This window comes from Agrilus planipennis, unplaced genomic scaffold (genome assembly GCF_000699045.2).
Source record: "Agrilus planipennis isolate EAB-ADULT unplaced genomic scaffold, Apla_2.0 scaffold39, whole genome shotgun sequence".
Taxonomy (NCBI): domain Eukaryota; kingdom Metazoa; phylum Arthropoda; class Insecta; order Coleoptera; family Buprestidae; genus Agrilus; species Agrilus planipennis.
The window spans coordinates 455462-470187 of record NW_020439074.1 but is presented as its reverse complement, the minus strand read 5'-3'; the positions used below and the strand labels follow the sequence as shown (position 1 = coordinate 470187).

The window sequence follows — 14726 nt, the reverse complement described above, 5'->3', positions numbered from 1 at the left end:
AAGCAATTTTCATACATGGCTTAATTCGAACTTGGATGGAATTAAACGGTTCGCTTATTGCTAAAGGCCATTTAATTACTTACTCAACAGACATTGTTTGGGAATACATACATACACACATACATACACCTAAAACGATATCGAAACGATCCTGTGCTTTGTGATATGTCTGGTAATTACTATCATTGTCGTTGTACAGATTAGTTAGTTATCTGATTAGCGGAGAATGTAAAGGATTTTAGGCCAAAACGGACTACACTATTGTGTTTGTGTTTGTGTGTATGTGTGTGTGTGTCTGTATGTTTGTGTGCGTCTGTGTGTGTCTGTGTGTATCTACTGTAATCATTTTCCTCACCAGTTAACGTATAAAATAAGTACAGAAATGTGTTTTCCAAGTTGAACAACTCTCTTATCTTGAATAAATAAACGAAACTAAAACTATATTTTACCTAGTTACATGTTACTGCAATTAAGATCATTTCAGTCTCAGTTCGTTAAAGATCATTTCAAGAAAATGATTAAACATAATCTACATTGGCTACAGTAAATCGGTGGTCAAATTATCAACAGAGTAGGTAAAAAGTGCGTTACTTAAGCAATTACGTATCAATTGTAGTATATACGTGAATTAGCCAGTCAATATTTGGGTACTTAATTCTCAATATACATTTAAATCCCTTCCATACATATACGAAGAGTATACGTAATAGCAAAATAAGTCATAGTTGCGTTGTATGTAATTTTAGGCAAGACTCAGCAATTAGCATGTTTAATTTGTTATAAGTTAAGTTGAGATACCTTAGTAAGGCTTTGTCTTAACGCTTGAAATACTTCAGTAGCATCAAATACGCGCCCTAGATGGCAATACGTTGCCTACATTTGAATATTAGGTACTTTAGTTCATATTATTTATTAAATTTTGTCATCAATTCAGCAAGCAGATAACAAAAGTAAATCAAAAACTTGTAATCTAAAACTTATATGAAAACTTTAAACTATTTCTAGTCAATATTCTTGGATGTATTCGCATATCAAATCAAATTTGCAATTGATTAATTACTTAGTTGAAATATGATAATTTACCAAGTACTTATCAAAACCTAAATTATACTAACATGTTATATACAAACATACACATGTATGCTTAGTACCTTTCATTTAATTAAGCTTGCATGATGAACATATACTAATAAGTAATTATACGGTTAAATGTTTTTGACGATGATTCAGACGAATGCTGTAGAGAATACGCTCGTCTAGTTGTAGAGAATGTCATCCAGTTAATCTGATCCTTTTGTAGTTTAACATTCATTAGTTATCTACTCGTTTTAATTTTCTTTACAATTAACTCAGCGCATTTATTGTGCTACTACAATGTACTTGTTGCATACTTTTCCGCTAAAGTATTTCTTTATACATTTCTGTCGTGGCTAACAGGGTTGCTCTTTCTTACTAATTTTTTCGAATATTCAGATATCACTTTATGTAACCTGAATATACAGTATCGACAGTGTATCTGAAAATCCATTTCCAATTTCACCTTCAACAAAATCAGAGCTCTTTAATCCTTACAAAAAATAATTTATCTTCAAAACGATAACACTTATTATGGGAGACAATATAAGGAAATAAAGGTATTGACAAAGAGTAGAAGCAACTAAAACAAAGGAATATGGTGTTCTTTGAGGTATCGAACTAGGAATTATAAAATATTGTAGCGAACACGAGTGTGTTTGTGTGCGATCGGGCACACGTGTGCGTGAACGGCTTATTGATTCGCCGATTAGCCGCGGACGCCTTTCTTCATGTGCGTCGTATTTGTAAATGTGGGTGTCGCACCTGCGCTCTGGGAAAGCAGTTAAACAGTTCAAAGAAAAAATAAACTATCCGGATATTTTCAGAAGGTTCCAGAAAGTAAACAAAAGAGTATTTAAGTATTTAAAGAGACGATCGCCGAGAAAGAGTAGAAATAAATTGACCGTAGCAGAAGTCAATCCAGAAATAGCAGTGAAATAAATAGCGCAGTGAATAGTGATATATCAACAGTAGTGTAAATAAATAGGATAATTCATAATCTAAGTTTAGTAATAATTTAATAGTGTTTTTGAGTTCTTTAATAATAATGAGTGTAAATAGAAGTTAATTTTGTTAATCCCATGAACATTGCAATATCGTTCGTTTAATAGAGTTTAATCTGCAAGTTTGTCATAGTTAACTAATTAACTGTTTAAATTTCTTTCAAATGCTACCTAATCATTACTTTTTTACTTTCTAACATTAAGAAAGCCATTAGCAAATGGGAATAAGTTTATACTGCTTATCTTAAGTCATCAACTGCATTTATAAAACCGATGCACAGTTGCAGTAAAAAGAATAATTAGTTCCTCATTTTACTGAAAGTAATTAACAAAATTATGCGCTTCATCGCCTAATTAGGTATTACAAAATGTTTTTTTAATTCGTTCTGTAATATTTCAGTACAAGAACCTTGACTAGTATTCACTGTGAAACTGCCTCATACCTAACCAGATTCATCTGCAAGTTTCTTTTAATTCTATTTTTACATTTGCGTAACCTATACAGGGTCTTTAGCTTCCAAAAGATCAGATAATACGAAACGAGATACGAAAAAAGACCGTTTTATCTGTTAAGTACTGAAGGTTTTTATGCGCAATGTAAAATGAACTGACACTGTATGAAGTTCGTTTTGAAAAATAAAAAAGGCGTTATAAAACATGGCTTAGTTTAACGAGATTAACTAATTTAGACAAGGGCTGACATCACCAAGAAATATAACTGTGTTAATACAAAAACTGCGGTATCTTATTACTACAGCTACCTTCTGCATATCAAGTGAAAACCAGGTGCCATCTACCTAGCAATAAATAATTGTTATATTAAATTTATGTACGCATGGTCTACGTGTGGTTTTATGTAATTTTTCTATTTAGTGACTTGTAGGCAACTGAAATATGCAACAATGTAAGTACAAAGATATGAAAAATGAAACTTAAATTTAATTCTTTGAAATTCATCTTATAATTATTACATAAATTGTTATTTACGTCTCTAGAACAAAGTTAGCACTTCACCAGTAGATCAATTAGGTATCATTTAATTAGCAGCACTAATAATAATAATCAGCTCAATCATATGTATTCTAATTCAGATTCAGAATCATTTAATACGAGTCAAAAGTAAATCAAGGTGGTGAAACAGGTAGCACACAACCTGATGACTCCTTCAACGTATAATGTAAACTTTAACAATTGCCTAATGACCTATTAATTAATTACCTATCATAAACAATAAGTATTCGTGGTTAATACGATTTCGTTTAAAAATAACCATAGTACTGTTGTAATTTGTAAATGAACATCTGTATTGATGTGGGAACCTGTTGTTCTCACTCTCCAGAGTATGCAGGAAGTTGCTGTCTCAGCTTCTAGACGTATTGTTACTTGTAATCAATGGAAGTTACTTAAGCCCTTTGTGTAGACATTCGGTACCTACCAGCTATTAATTGCTGTCGACGTAATAAAAAGGGCGACAGTTCACACTGGTTAAGGGTCTGCTTGCTAAGGAGGGCTTTCGGAATACAACATCATTTACTATAATAAGTATTTAGTTACTGTAAAATGTATATGTCACTGACATGATCTACACTACCCAATTGATGTAGAAAGTAATGACAATAGTGTACTGTACTTCTGGTAATTAATAGCATCAGTATTTGTAATTTTTTGATCATGTATTATTTATTATTTGCTAGATTAGGTAAGGTGTAAGATGTTTATGTTAGTCAACCTGCAGTAATTATTTGTTTTTTAACGAAATGTGTTAATGTTTACATTAGTCATTCGACAACTGGCGCTGCTTACATTCTCTATCGATATAACTTTTCAGTTTTTATCACAATTTGTTGCATAGGTACAAACCTACATTGCCAATACACGCCCAGGACCGGCTCCAGACTGTAACCTTTTGTGGCTTTCTTACAAATTGTTGTGTCCCTTAATTACGCTGCTGTACTCACCATTGTGTCCAGTTGGCACCCTCCAAATCTTGGCACTTAATTTATTTTAGAAACACCTTCTATATGTATGCTTATTTTTATAACTAGCTGATTTCTGAGACTTCGCCGGCCGAAACAGAACTGCACATCACCAAGTCGGTACTTATTTATTGCAGAAAATCATTAAAAATATTGAATATAATTCATTAAGGTGTCTTATTATTAAACATATATGCAAATTCAATGTGCATTATCTATAGATACTTAATAATAATGTAAAATTAATATCGGCCAGATAATTTTTCAAAAATGAATGCGATAACCGATATTGTAGCTCCCACACCAAATAATAAAAATACAAAATAACAATCGGAGATGCCGACAGCTACAAAGATTCCAGATGATTTATCACAAACTGGCAAACTCGCAAACATTTTTCGAGCAACTCGTCTTTCAATCCCAAATTCTCCAAGTTTCCGTATACTTAAACGATAATAAAAATTTAATTTCCGAATGCCCAAGTAGATTACATGACAAAAATTTAACCTACCTCACTGTAAAAAAATCTCTGAAGGTAGAGTTCTTTTTAATGACGTTGTGCGCTAATATAGACAAAAACGGTATTGTTTTTAGCCCGCATCTTTCATGCTCTCGAAAAGTTTTCCGTATGATTTGTGTAGCCGACGTTAGTTCACAATGAAACGCGTAAAATTCAGTTCTAACTTTCTCAATTCCCTTTTTCATGGATATAAAATTATTTTGCTGGCCTTTCGGAGCAAGTTTGGTATTGTATATCTTTTTGCGAAGAGGTTCTTCTTCCACCTAAAATTTCAGAAAATATACCCGTTCAAGGCAGTCAAAAATCGTGCAGTTTTAATCCCTCGGAATATAGATGACAGTATTATAAGTACCCGGTACTCGTCGAAATCCGAATATACCGGGTAGCCGCCAATAAATGTAGTACACGTTCATGACTGCTAAGAATTGACTGCTGCGTGCAGTCTCGCCAACGAACATGTAGCGGTAAATACATTATAGTTACTTAAAAATATACCCGGTACAAAGTACCTTTCTATCTAATCTTACTATGTACTTCATATCCATATCGGTAGCGTTTGGTTCCGCAGGAAATAATGTAAACGAGTATAATAAATAACAATATTGGAAGGCAGGTAGACACTCTGAACCCGGTACAAAGTAGGTGTATAGAAACTGTAGATCGACTGGATCCACTTAACGAAATCGGTAATTTTGTACCGGTAGGTATTTTTGTACCGGGTACATTTGTGCCGGGCACCTTTTACCGGTACTATTGCACCGGTACTTTTGTGCCGGACACCTTTTTTTTGCCGGTACTATTGTACCGGTACTTTTGTGCCGGACACCTTTTTTGCCGGTACTATTGTACCGGTACTTTTGTGCCGGACACCTTTTTTGCCGGTACTATTGTACCGGTACTTTTGTGCCGGACACCTTTTTTGCCGGTACTATTGTACCGGTACTTTTGTGCCGGACACCTTTTTTGCCGGTACTATTGTACCGGTACCTTTGTACCGGATACTTTTTTTATTCAACTCTTTATTTATGTACTCAATTGTTCTTATGCGAATTTCCACTTACTGAAAAGTAATGTTTTGCATACGCTAAATTTTCTGCTCCAAGTTTAATTCTACTGGTAAGTAGATCATCCAGTGTCTGAATGGAATCCGAAGTGGACTGTAATAATGCCACAATATTACCGGAAAAAGAAGTGTACAAGAACATAAAAGCTATAAGCAAAATAAGAACCAAGATCCTTCCGGATATACTTTTTGGAACAACGTTTGTGCCCTGTTGACATATCATCTCGACTTGAAACAATGTCGTGTCGGAAAGGTTAGATCTTGTTATCATCTGGCATCGATTATCGTGTGTGTCTGCAGGATGCGTCAAAACCCATTCCCATCCGAAAATCATTTGGAGAGGTATAAATGCCAATAATATGAGAAGTCCACAGGCAATCCATACATCCGTACCGAAAGTTAAAGTATATAAATTGTACACCGTTGATAATGGCGGTTCCTTCAAAAGAAAAGCCACACTAGCAGGAGTTGTAGATCCTATATACTCCACTATGTGCAGGCGTGTTGTGTCACCTGCTATTACTGTACCTATAAAGGATTGAAAATATGAAAATTTCAAATTTCAATACGTGGGAGAATGATCTAAGAACTGAGCCTGAAATTTCAAGGTGATCCAATATATTTGACCGCAAAAATCGACCGTTTTTATCAACCTCTAGTTTTAAACTAAGGAACAAAAAGATCGGAAAATTGGATAACTGAAAATACTCTTCAAGCTGTCGGTCTAACTTGGGATAAACGAAAGGAAAATTTAAACGCTTTTCCATGCATATAGATATAAATTATAGTTGATTTTTTAAACAGTCGTAGTAGATTGTAGTGTTGTCTCACTGGCATAGTAAAAAGTTTATTCTAATTTTTAAACAATTTACCTGAGATGTCTGTCAAACCGGAAATAAAATCTTGCATGAGTGGATCAATTTCACTTCTGTTTCCGTGATAATCCCACGCATAATGCATACGATAGGCTATCGATGCATTCATAACTCTTGTAATTTCATGGGCTATGATGTAGCTACTTTTAGTTAGAACATCTAAATGGGTATTTCTGCCATAAAAACAAAAAGAAAGGAACAAGTGAGTTTCTTGTGTTGCCTTTTATTATTCATTATTATCGATTTCATTTAAATCATAGGTAAGTTAACAGCAACACTAATAAAAATCGATCGCTGTGAAAAGATAAAAACTCAAAGTGAAATAAAATTATTAATGATCTATCTATCTGTAACTGTCCTTGATCTACATTTGCTTCAATCCAAGTTAGGTGATTAAACTTTTATATGTATGTGTTTACGAATTCTTTTTAATAGTTACCGAAAATCCCACATATGTTCAAGGGTATCAGGGTCAAAAATGACTCCCCCAATTGTAATAACCTCCTCCATTAAGTTTGACCTGTTCCTGGTAATAACCAGTTCGTTAAAATAATGGAAACCGTTAGTTGAAGACCAAACTGCTATATTATCTTTCTTAAATTCGCTACTGTTTCGAGTCCTGTATATTGCACTGATCTTATAAGAATTGCTTGTGCTATTTTCTAGTTTTTCCGACGTGTAGACCTTACTACCGCGGAATATAGCAAGTTGTGACAATACATTCAATTTTTCGGAATTTATGTTGAGGATAAGCCACTTATGGTACACACCGAAAAGTTGGGGATCACTAGTCTAAAACAGATATATGTGAGAAAATTACAGCAATACGTGAATATTAATTCAGTAATGATATAGATTTATAATTAGATAGAAATAAAAGGTAGATATTTTTTACCTTAGTCGCAAGTTCTTTTAACTCAGAAGCAGATAAATCGATAACGTAAAGTTGATACTGACTGTTTCTCGAATTCAATGTGGACTCAATAGAATTGACGATTGTATATTGCTTATTAATGTTATTTATTGCTTTACTAAAGTTGAATAATTCATCTGCAAATAATTCCTAGATATCTAAGAAGTCAGATAAGTCAGGACGGAAGGAGTAGTAAGGATATGAAGCAGAGGATAGCGCAGAGTAAACAAGGAAAGTGGGCGCGGCGGAAAAGAAAAGGTTAGAAGCCTTCGAAATGTAGTGTTTTAGGCGAATGATGAGGATAACGTGGGTAGAAAAGGTTAGAAATGAAGAGGTATTAGAAAGAAGAGGAGAACTTAGGCATGAAGGTCTAGTCAGAGACATATTAGAGACAGAAACAGGAGTTAGGAGGGGAAAAGGTAGACCTAGATTAGATTACTATTCGCAAATAGTTAAGGATGTGGGTTGTTCTAGTCTTAAAGAAACGCGAAAATTAGCTCAGGATAGGAAAGAGTGGGACTGACGACCTTACGATGATGATGATGGTATATACCTCGATTCCAATTGAGTAATGCTACTACAACAGTTGGTGATTTTGTCATTTGAATTAAATCCTTTATCAATTCGACTTCATCAATCTTGCACAAATATCCTGTATTAAATATTGCACTGATTGTTAATAATAAAAGTTTAATGTTTCTCATCTTCATGCTTTATAACTTCACATCAAAGACAATCAAACGAATGCAAATTGCTACTGTTAAATTGACTTAAATATAAGCAAAATAATCAATAATTATTAAAAGAATTGTAAGCTTGAGTAGATTATTACAATAATTACAGCATTGTGATGTAAAAACAACAGCAACATATAATTTTCTAACAAATCGTTATTGGATTATTATACTCCCATATGCAAGAGTTTCCTTTTCAATAATAAATTATCTACAAAACATTTCACTAAGACTACGTTTCTTTATATATGCTACCTATTTATTGAGGGCAAACTTCAAAAAACATTAATGTATCAATAAGTGTATAATTTTTCGTTATTATAACGGATTATTATACTGGAAAAATACAGACAGCACATTCACTGTAAGAAATGGTCATTAAAACCTTAATTATAATCTCACCGGTTGAGTCCTGTCTTCTCTTCTTATAAAATAAAATTTTGGACTACTAAAACGTTTAATTAAATCAAAAAACCTTTTTTCGATGTTTTCTTTTAATCATAATCTTCAATTAAAAATTACCGATTTTAACGTTGGAAATAAACAGTTGGAAAAAGGTGAACAGAATTAAATATGTGTATAGTTGGTTGCATATACATTTATCATGAAAATGTCATTGGAATACCTCCATCAAAATTTGGACGGGTTCAGCTAGTGTGATATAAAACAACTAAGTAATTTAAATTTAAGAAATTATAAATTGCATACTTTTATAGTTAATGTTTGAAAGATGACGATAAGGTTTCCGATTTTATCACGTAGGAGTACCTGTCAGATATTTGATCAGATAGGAAATCGTTTGATGAGAATTCCCGTACGAGACGATATATTATTAAATGCATACGAGTCTATTGTAATAACTATGGTAGATGCGTCATTACGAGATATTTGTGACAGTGATTGTACATATGTTAATTGCGGCACTTGCAAGATGAGTACATACACACGAAGGTGGCTATAAATACAACAAAAAGTTCGAAATTCTTCTGAAATTTTTTGTGGCTGTACGCTAAGATTTATGACATTTTTAAACGCGGCGGAGTTTGTACATTATAAGCACCTACCAAGCAAAAAGCGAAACGCGTTTATAGAAGAAGGCGGTCATTTGTTAAGTAGATAACCATTTACGGAATTACGAAATGCTCCAGCCGCGTTTAATCACCGATTTTTTTGTTTGTTGTTTTTCATTTGCAACTTCCCCTGCAGTGGAGTGGCATCGAAACGCACAATAACGTTTTTCGAATGCGTAGTTTATAGACGGACATACACACGAATAAAAATGTAAAAAAAAAGTCAATCCGCGACAGCTATTTAATAATATTGTCGTTTGAATAGCTAAAGTCATAAATAAAATCCGCTTGAATTGCAAGGGAGAAGTTACCTATAAAGTCATATATAAATTTAGTGGTAAGTGATTTAAAACGCCTGCTAGGATTTAACGTTAAATGTGCGCCGCCGTGTGGTGTTGTTTGTTTGTCCATTTTATTATTGGTAGCAATGGTAATTGAAAATTTAAAGCATTTTCTTGACATTAAATGTTATCAAAAGGTTTGCCGATGTTGTCAGACGTCATACAAAAACGCCTTGTATCTATTTAACCCGATATATGTTTAAGTAGTTACGTAATATCAAATTCAAACAAATTGTGTTGGTTGGTAAACCTGTTAATAGCACATAATTATATCGTAACAGTGTCCACTAAAACCAAACAAATATTGACTTCTGCATCAGTTTGTGAAAACTGAAAATGTGGTTGGTAGTTTTTCTTTTTTAACAAACGCTGGCACTAAATGCGTTTGTACATTATTGCAATAATATTTGATCGTATTGCAATAAACAAAACGAGTATGATTTTATAGGAAATGCTTATGTTTTACTGGAAATGTTTTAAACAAAAATCAGCAGACAACTACATGCTTTTTTACTTCCCTTTTGGCTTTCATTTGCAAAGTAAGTGTTCTAAAGTATGGGGAATTTTGCAGCCTTTTCTGACTAACGCATATGTGATTGTAATGGAAAGTAATACCAAATTAAAGTTTTTTTTTAATATACTGTAAACATAGCATAAACATTACACTTGATTTTTCAATTTGCTCGATGTATTGCACAATTCGACAATTTTCAACAAATATTCGTCCTGTTAATCTGATAGTTTGGATGACTCGGTTGCTGAACGTATTTCCTAATACCTTTTTTGTTTTTCCAGGAAATGGTTTCTTCAACGACTAGAGATCAAAGGTCGATCCTAGTTTAAATGTCGATTTCAACATTTTCTGAAAATAGAAAATGGTAAGTAAAATATTTATTTTGATTTTTAATAATTATCCTTTAGAAAAACAACACGAATGTGATGCGTTTATAGTATTATTGGGATCCGTCAAATGGGAGGAGCCTAAAAACATGGCGCCGATTAGGGAAAATTTATCGTAGTTCCTATAGTGTACCGTGCAATTTCCAAGTTTTTAAATTACGATAAAATGAAGAAGAAAACTTCGTCGACTCCATCATCAAAAAAAGTTTTACTTTTTTAACGTGTTTTATTTTAATAAACAATTTAACAATTTGCGTGCACAGTTCCTATGTAAATTTTTCCCTCATTCGAATTATAAATTTTGCCACCAGATGGTGTATGCCCATTTGACGGATCCCAATACTTCAAGATTAATTAAACATTACGATTTGAGCTTTGAATAAATGAATTAATCAATTCAAAAAGCTTCTATTAGTAAACTCGACTTGTTTAATAAAGTATAATAGTTAATCCACCTTTTACGCGCACATATTTCTTTCAAGTATAATAAATGTATTTTTTATTAGTTTTTGAAAAACACTGGTCGTATGACATACTGCCTACCTCCTGCAAACTTTTACAAACTAAACTCAAAAGAGTAACTTATAGTCGCAGTTCTGTTATTTATTGCGCATGTACAATTGCAATTTAAGCATTCTTTCGCTAGTTTTTGCTTTCTTGAAACTTGACGTAATAAATTTGCCATCAGTCAGTAGAAATTATAAGGTAACTGGTTACTTCTAGAATACTCGATATAATCTACTGCACACGCACGTATTCTTATATCTACTAAATACATCATAACAGTCGTAAAGAAAAGCTAACTTAACAATTCCATTCCAACTTGAAAATGCTGCCTTAATATTAATTTACTAATTATAAATTTGACTTACATAGGTGCTTTGGAAGTTTCATTGTAAGCCTGTACAAACTGATAAACTTTTCATAGTAGTGTACTCTTGAAAATGGTCTCATTGCTCGAAACATGTCAGTTGAGGTGATAATTATTTGTAATTTCTTTAATAATGACATATTTTGATAATTTTAAACTGTGTGGAGCAACTTTATAAGAGTCTTAATTTTATTAATTTGTCATTTAAATAGTAGACAACTTTTAATTAATTGTAAGTTCCTGGTTTCTTATACTCATACTTAAATTTATGTTAAACATTCGATCTACCAATTGATAAAAACTTGGTGTAGAATTATAAATATCTTTTTAGTATTCTGAAGATTTCTACGCCTTTCAAATACAAAAAGATGTAACCAGAACGATTAAATGCCAATTTTCAAAGAATTCAATGCTGTTTATTAGAAGTTCTTCAGGGCTCAGAAATACCTACTCAGAAAAATTCTCTTTAGATTCTTGGCTTTGCTTTCTTTCAGCAGATGCTGTACCAAAAAAAGCACTTAAGTGGGTGTCATAAATTTTCGTATCGATCTCGTAATTATTATCAGAATGTTACGCATGTAGTGCAGTTCCAATACCAAACTCGCAAGTTGAGCAAATCGACAGCGATTGTAAAATACCATGCCTTTGACATAATGAACCACTACTGTGGAAGGAACTTTTGCATTTTTTCTCTATATATAAAACCTGTTTCACACTGTCGCGTATATTTATGCGAACAGTATCTTAGAGTCAGGAAGTTTGTCAAACGTAAAACAATTTTAAAGATTGATGGTCATTACTTCAAAAATATAGAAGAAGCAATAATAACATTCAAAAATCGTAAATTTCATAAATCAAATGCACCCAAAATTATTTTCAAATAATAGTAAAAATTAAATGTTACACGTTTGTTCGTTTTCATTTTCATTTATAAAAATGTGAATACGTTGCTGAAAACATTTTGGAATTAAATTCCTTCCGCTATAAGTTGGAAGGGGTCCTGCCCATAATAAGGAGTTCAACCCTCTAAGTGCGATAAATTTCAACTGTTATTATTGTTCGTTTATTAGGTCAAAATCAGTGACCAAAGCAAAAACGCGTCACCCGACTCATATCAATAAATTATGCGAGCTTTAACAGACTTTAAATTATTCTGAATCGATTGTTGCCGGTCAAAAAAGCGCGGAAATTTGAATATTAGTACTTCCGGTCTCATTAACACAACTCAATAGCCTAAAAATATGGTTTGTAAACTATCTACTCAACTAAGTCATTTCCGTTCTTCTGGAAGGATCATTAATAGAGTTGTTGTGATGGATATTGTCAATCAATAGTAAATCATAAGAATTACAAAAAGGAAAATAAACTGCCTGAAGAAAATCTTCCTTGCCTTGTTTTAATTAAAGTACTTTATTGTTTTTGGTACGCATCATTATTATTACTCGGTGTGTGGTCAGACCCTCACATATTCGTGACATGTAAACAAGTTCGAATAGGCGAACTGGTACGGTGTGAGATTACAGTCTTGAACCCTTTAATCCATTATGGTACGCCCTCAAAAGATGTTTAAGGAATAAAGGACTAATACAATGGCTTATTGGAAAACCAGAACGGTATCGTATAACGATTTACAAAGAGGAAAAAATGTCTTTTATCTCCAGGTGTAAGCAATAGGCACCCATCATTTAAGCAAAACATAAAGTAAAGCTTTGTTACATTTACGAAAGGACTTTTCATTAAGATTGTCAAAAATCTTTAAAGAGACTTTAAATTTGAAAGTCACTGGAAATGGTTTCTAAAGCGATGTTGTAAATAATAGTAAGAAAAAGGGAGAATCTACTAGAAATTTTTATTCAGTGTGTCAATAAATAATACATATAATATTATTAAAAAAAAAAACAATTTATATTACCAACTGCCTCGTTTGAATTTAATTTTGCGAAATCTTAGTCACAACAGGGAATTGGATACATTAATTTACTGAATGCAGTATTAAAAACACAATATTTATCATTAGTAACGTCATTAAGTGCAAAAGAATGAAAGTAAGACTTTCCAGAAGTAGATAAACAGATGCAAATCAGAACCGCACATTTTTATTTCAAAATCATTGCATTCGAGAGACTTTTTTAACGAATATATCCCATGATTGTGTGCAGTTCTAAATCGGACCATGTTTTTGCATTAAACTTTTTGGTTAGTCGCCAGGCACCTGGAAAGCGAGTGCACCTAAAGGTAAGCCCACATATATCGGAACCGGACGGACAAAACCGTACGGAAAAAATCATACACATTCATACGGACGGACTCCAAGACTCGCTAAGATCTCTTCACTTTCTACCACATACGATTGGTCGTGCTCCCACATTATTAGGATTTCCACATTTTTTAGTTTTCTCGTATATCTTCAAGAAAATATAGTAGTTTTAGGAGATTGAGGTTTTATTTATTCTTCCTAACAGATTTGTCACTTTTTGATCCTTGTCAATTAGTCTACTACCTTGCCACTAAACTTGTTTAAGTTTTGGGTGTTTCATTCCCACCAGCCACTAATGCTGGTGGGCGGGCAGTCCTTGCGGACTACGCCGGAAGGTAAGGCGGAAGGCCCTCTTCAGTCTCCTTTCAGGAATCGTGGGAATGGGTGGGTGGTGGTTCAGGTAAAAAAGATGAGACGAAGGAAATGAAGACAGAAGAGAATGAAAGATTATCTATGGAATATTACTGTCCCAGCATTTTCCTAAGTGATCCAAGGAAACCACAGAAAAACTTGGACCAAGGCAGACTGACCTGGAATCGAACCGACGTCCTCCCGAATGCCAAGCAATGCACTAAACCTCTAGGCCATGCCGCTCGATTACTTTACCACTTTCTACCAGTACTTTTATAGTCGACTGTGTACCGTCTATCCGATTCCGATGTATGTGCGCCAACCTTAATGGCCATCGTAAATATGCTATTGTTAAAATGATTTACTGATTTTTTATTTGCGTTAATCGTTTCTATTCACACTTAAGTCGTTATCGGAAGCATGCCAACGATTCGGTACACTATCATTTACCACAATAATAGAACAGCTTTCAAAATTAAATTGACATAGTAACTTTTCCAGAGTTACTGTACCAGGCGTGTCATGTGGGTACAGGTGATAATAAATGTAATAGGTAGATGTAGTATTCATAGCACCTTGTGTCACTAGCCTTACGTAAAGGCTACGCGCGAGGGAAACACAAGTCTGTTATCAATAGAAAACAGTTTTGCAATAAAACTTATCGTAAATAAAAAGAAAGTAAACAGGTAGGTTAAAACAATGCAATTTTATATTATTCTTTGGTTACTGACCCTACCCTCATAAATCATGTTTAAAAAAGTAAGATTTGTAAAGGCG

At 33.3% G+C, this 14726-nt stretch overlaps 1 protein-coding gene across 1 annotated transcript in view; it reads right to left on the bottom strand.

Annotated features, from left to right (window-relative positions):
- The window catches only part of LOC112905217 (glutamate receptor 1-like), a 32194-nt gene extending 25122 nt beyond the window's left edge, over positions 1-7072 (bottom strand). Inside the window, exons 1-5 of the mRNA XM_025977188.1 lie at positions 6952-7072; positions 6510-6685; positions 5636-6165; positions 4566-4837; positions 4339-4498 (exon numbers count right to left, since the gene is read on the bottom strand). Coding sequence (XP_025832973.1) covers positions 4339-4498; positions 4566-4837; positions 5636-6165; positions 6510-6685; positions 6952-7022 — 1209 coding nt within the window. The 5' untranslated portion in view covers positions 7023-7072. The remainder of the gene's footprint in view (positions 1-4338; positions 4499-4565; positions 4838-5635; positions 6166-6509; positions 6686-6951) is intronic.
- Between the last annotated feature and the right edge of the window lie 7654 nt (positions 7073-14726).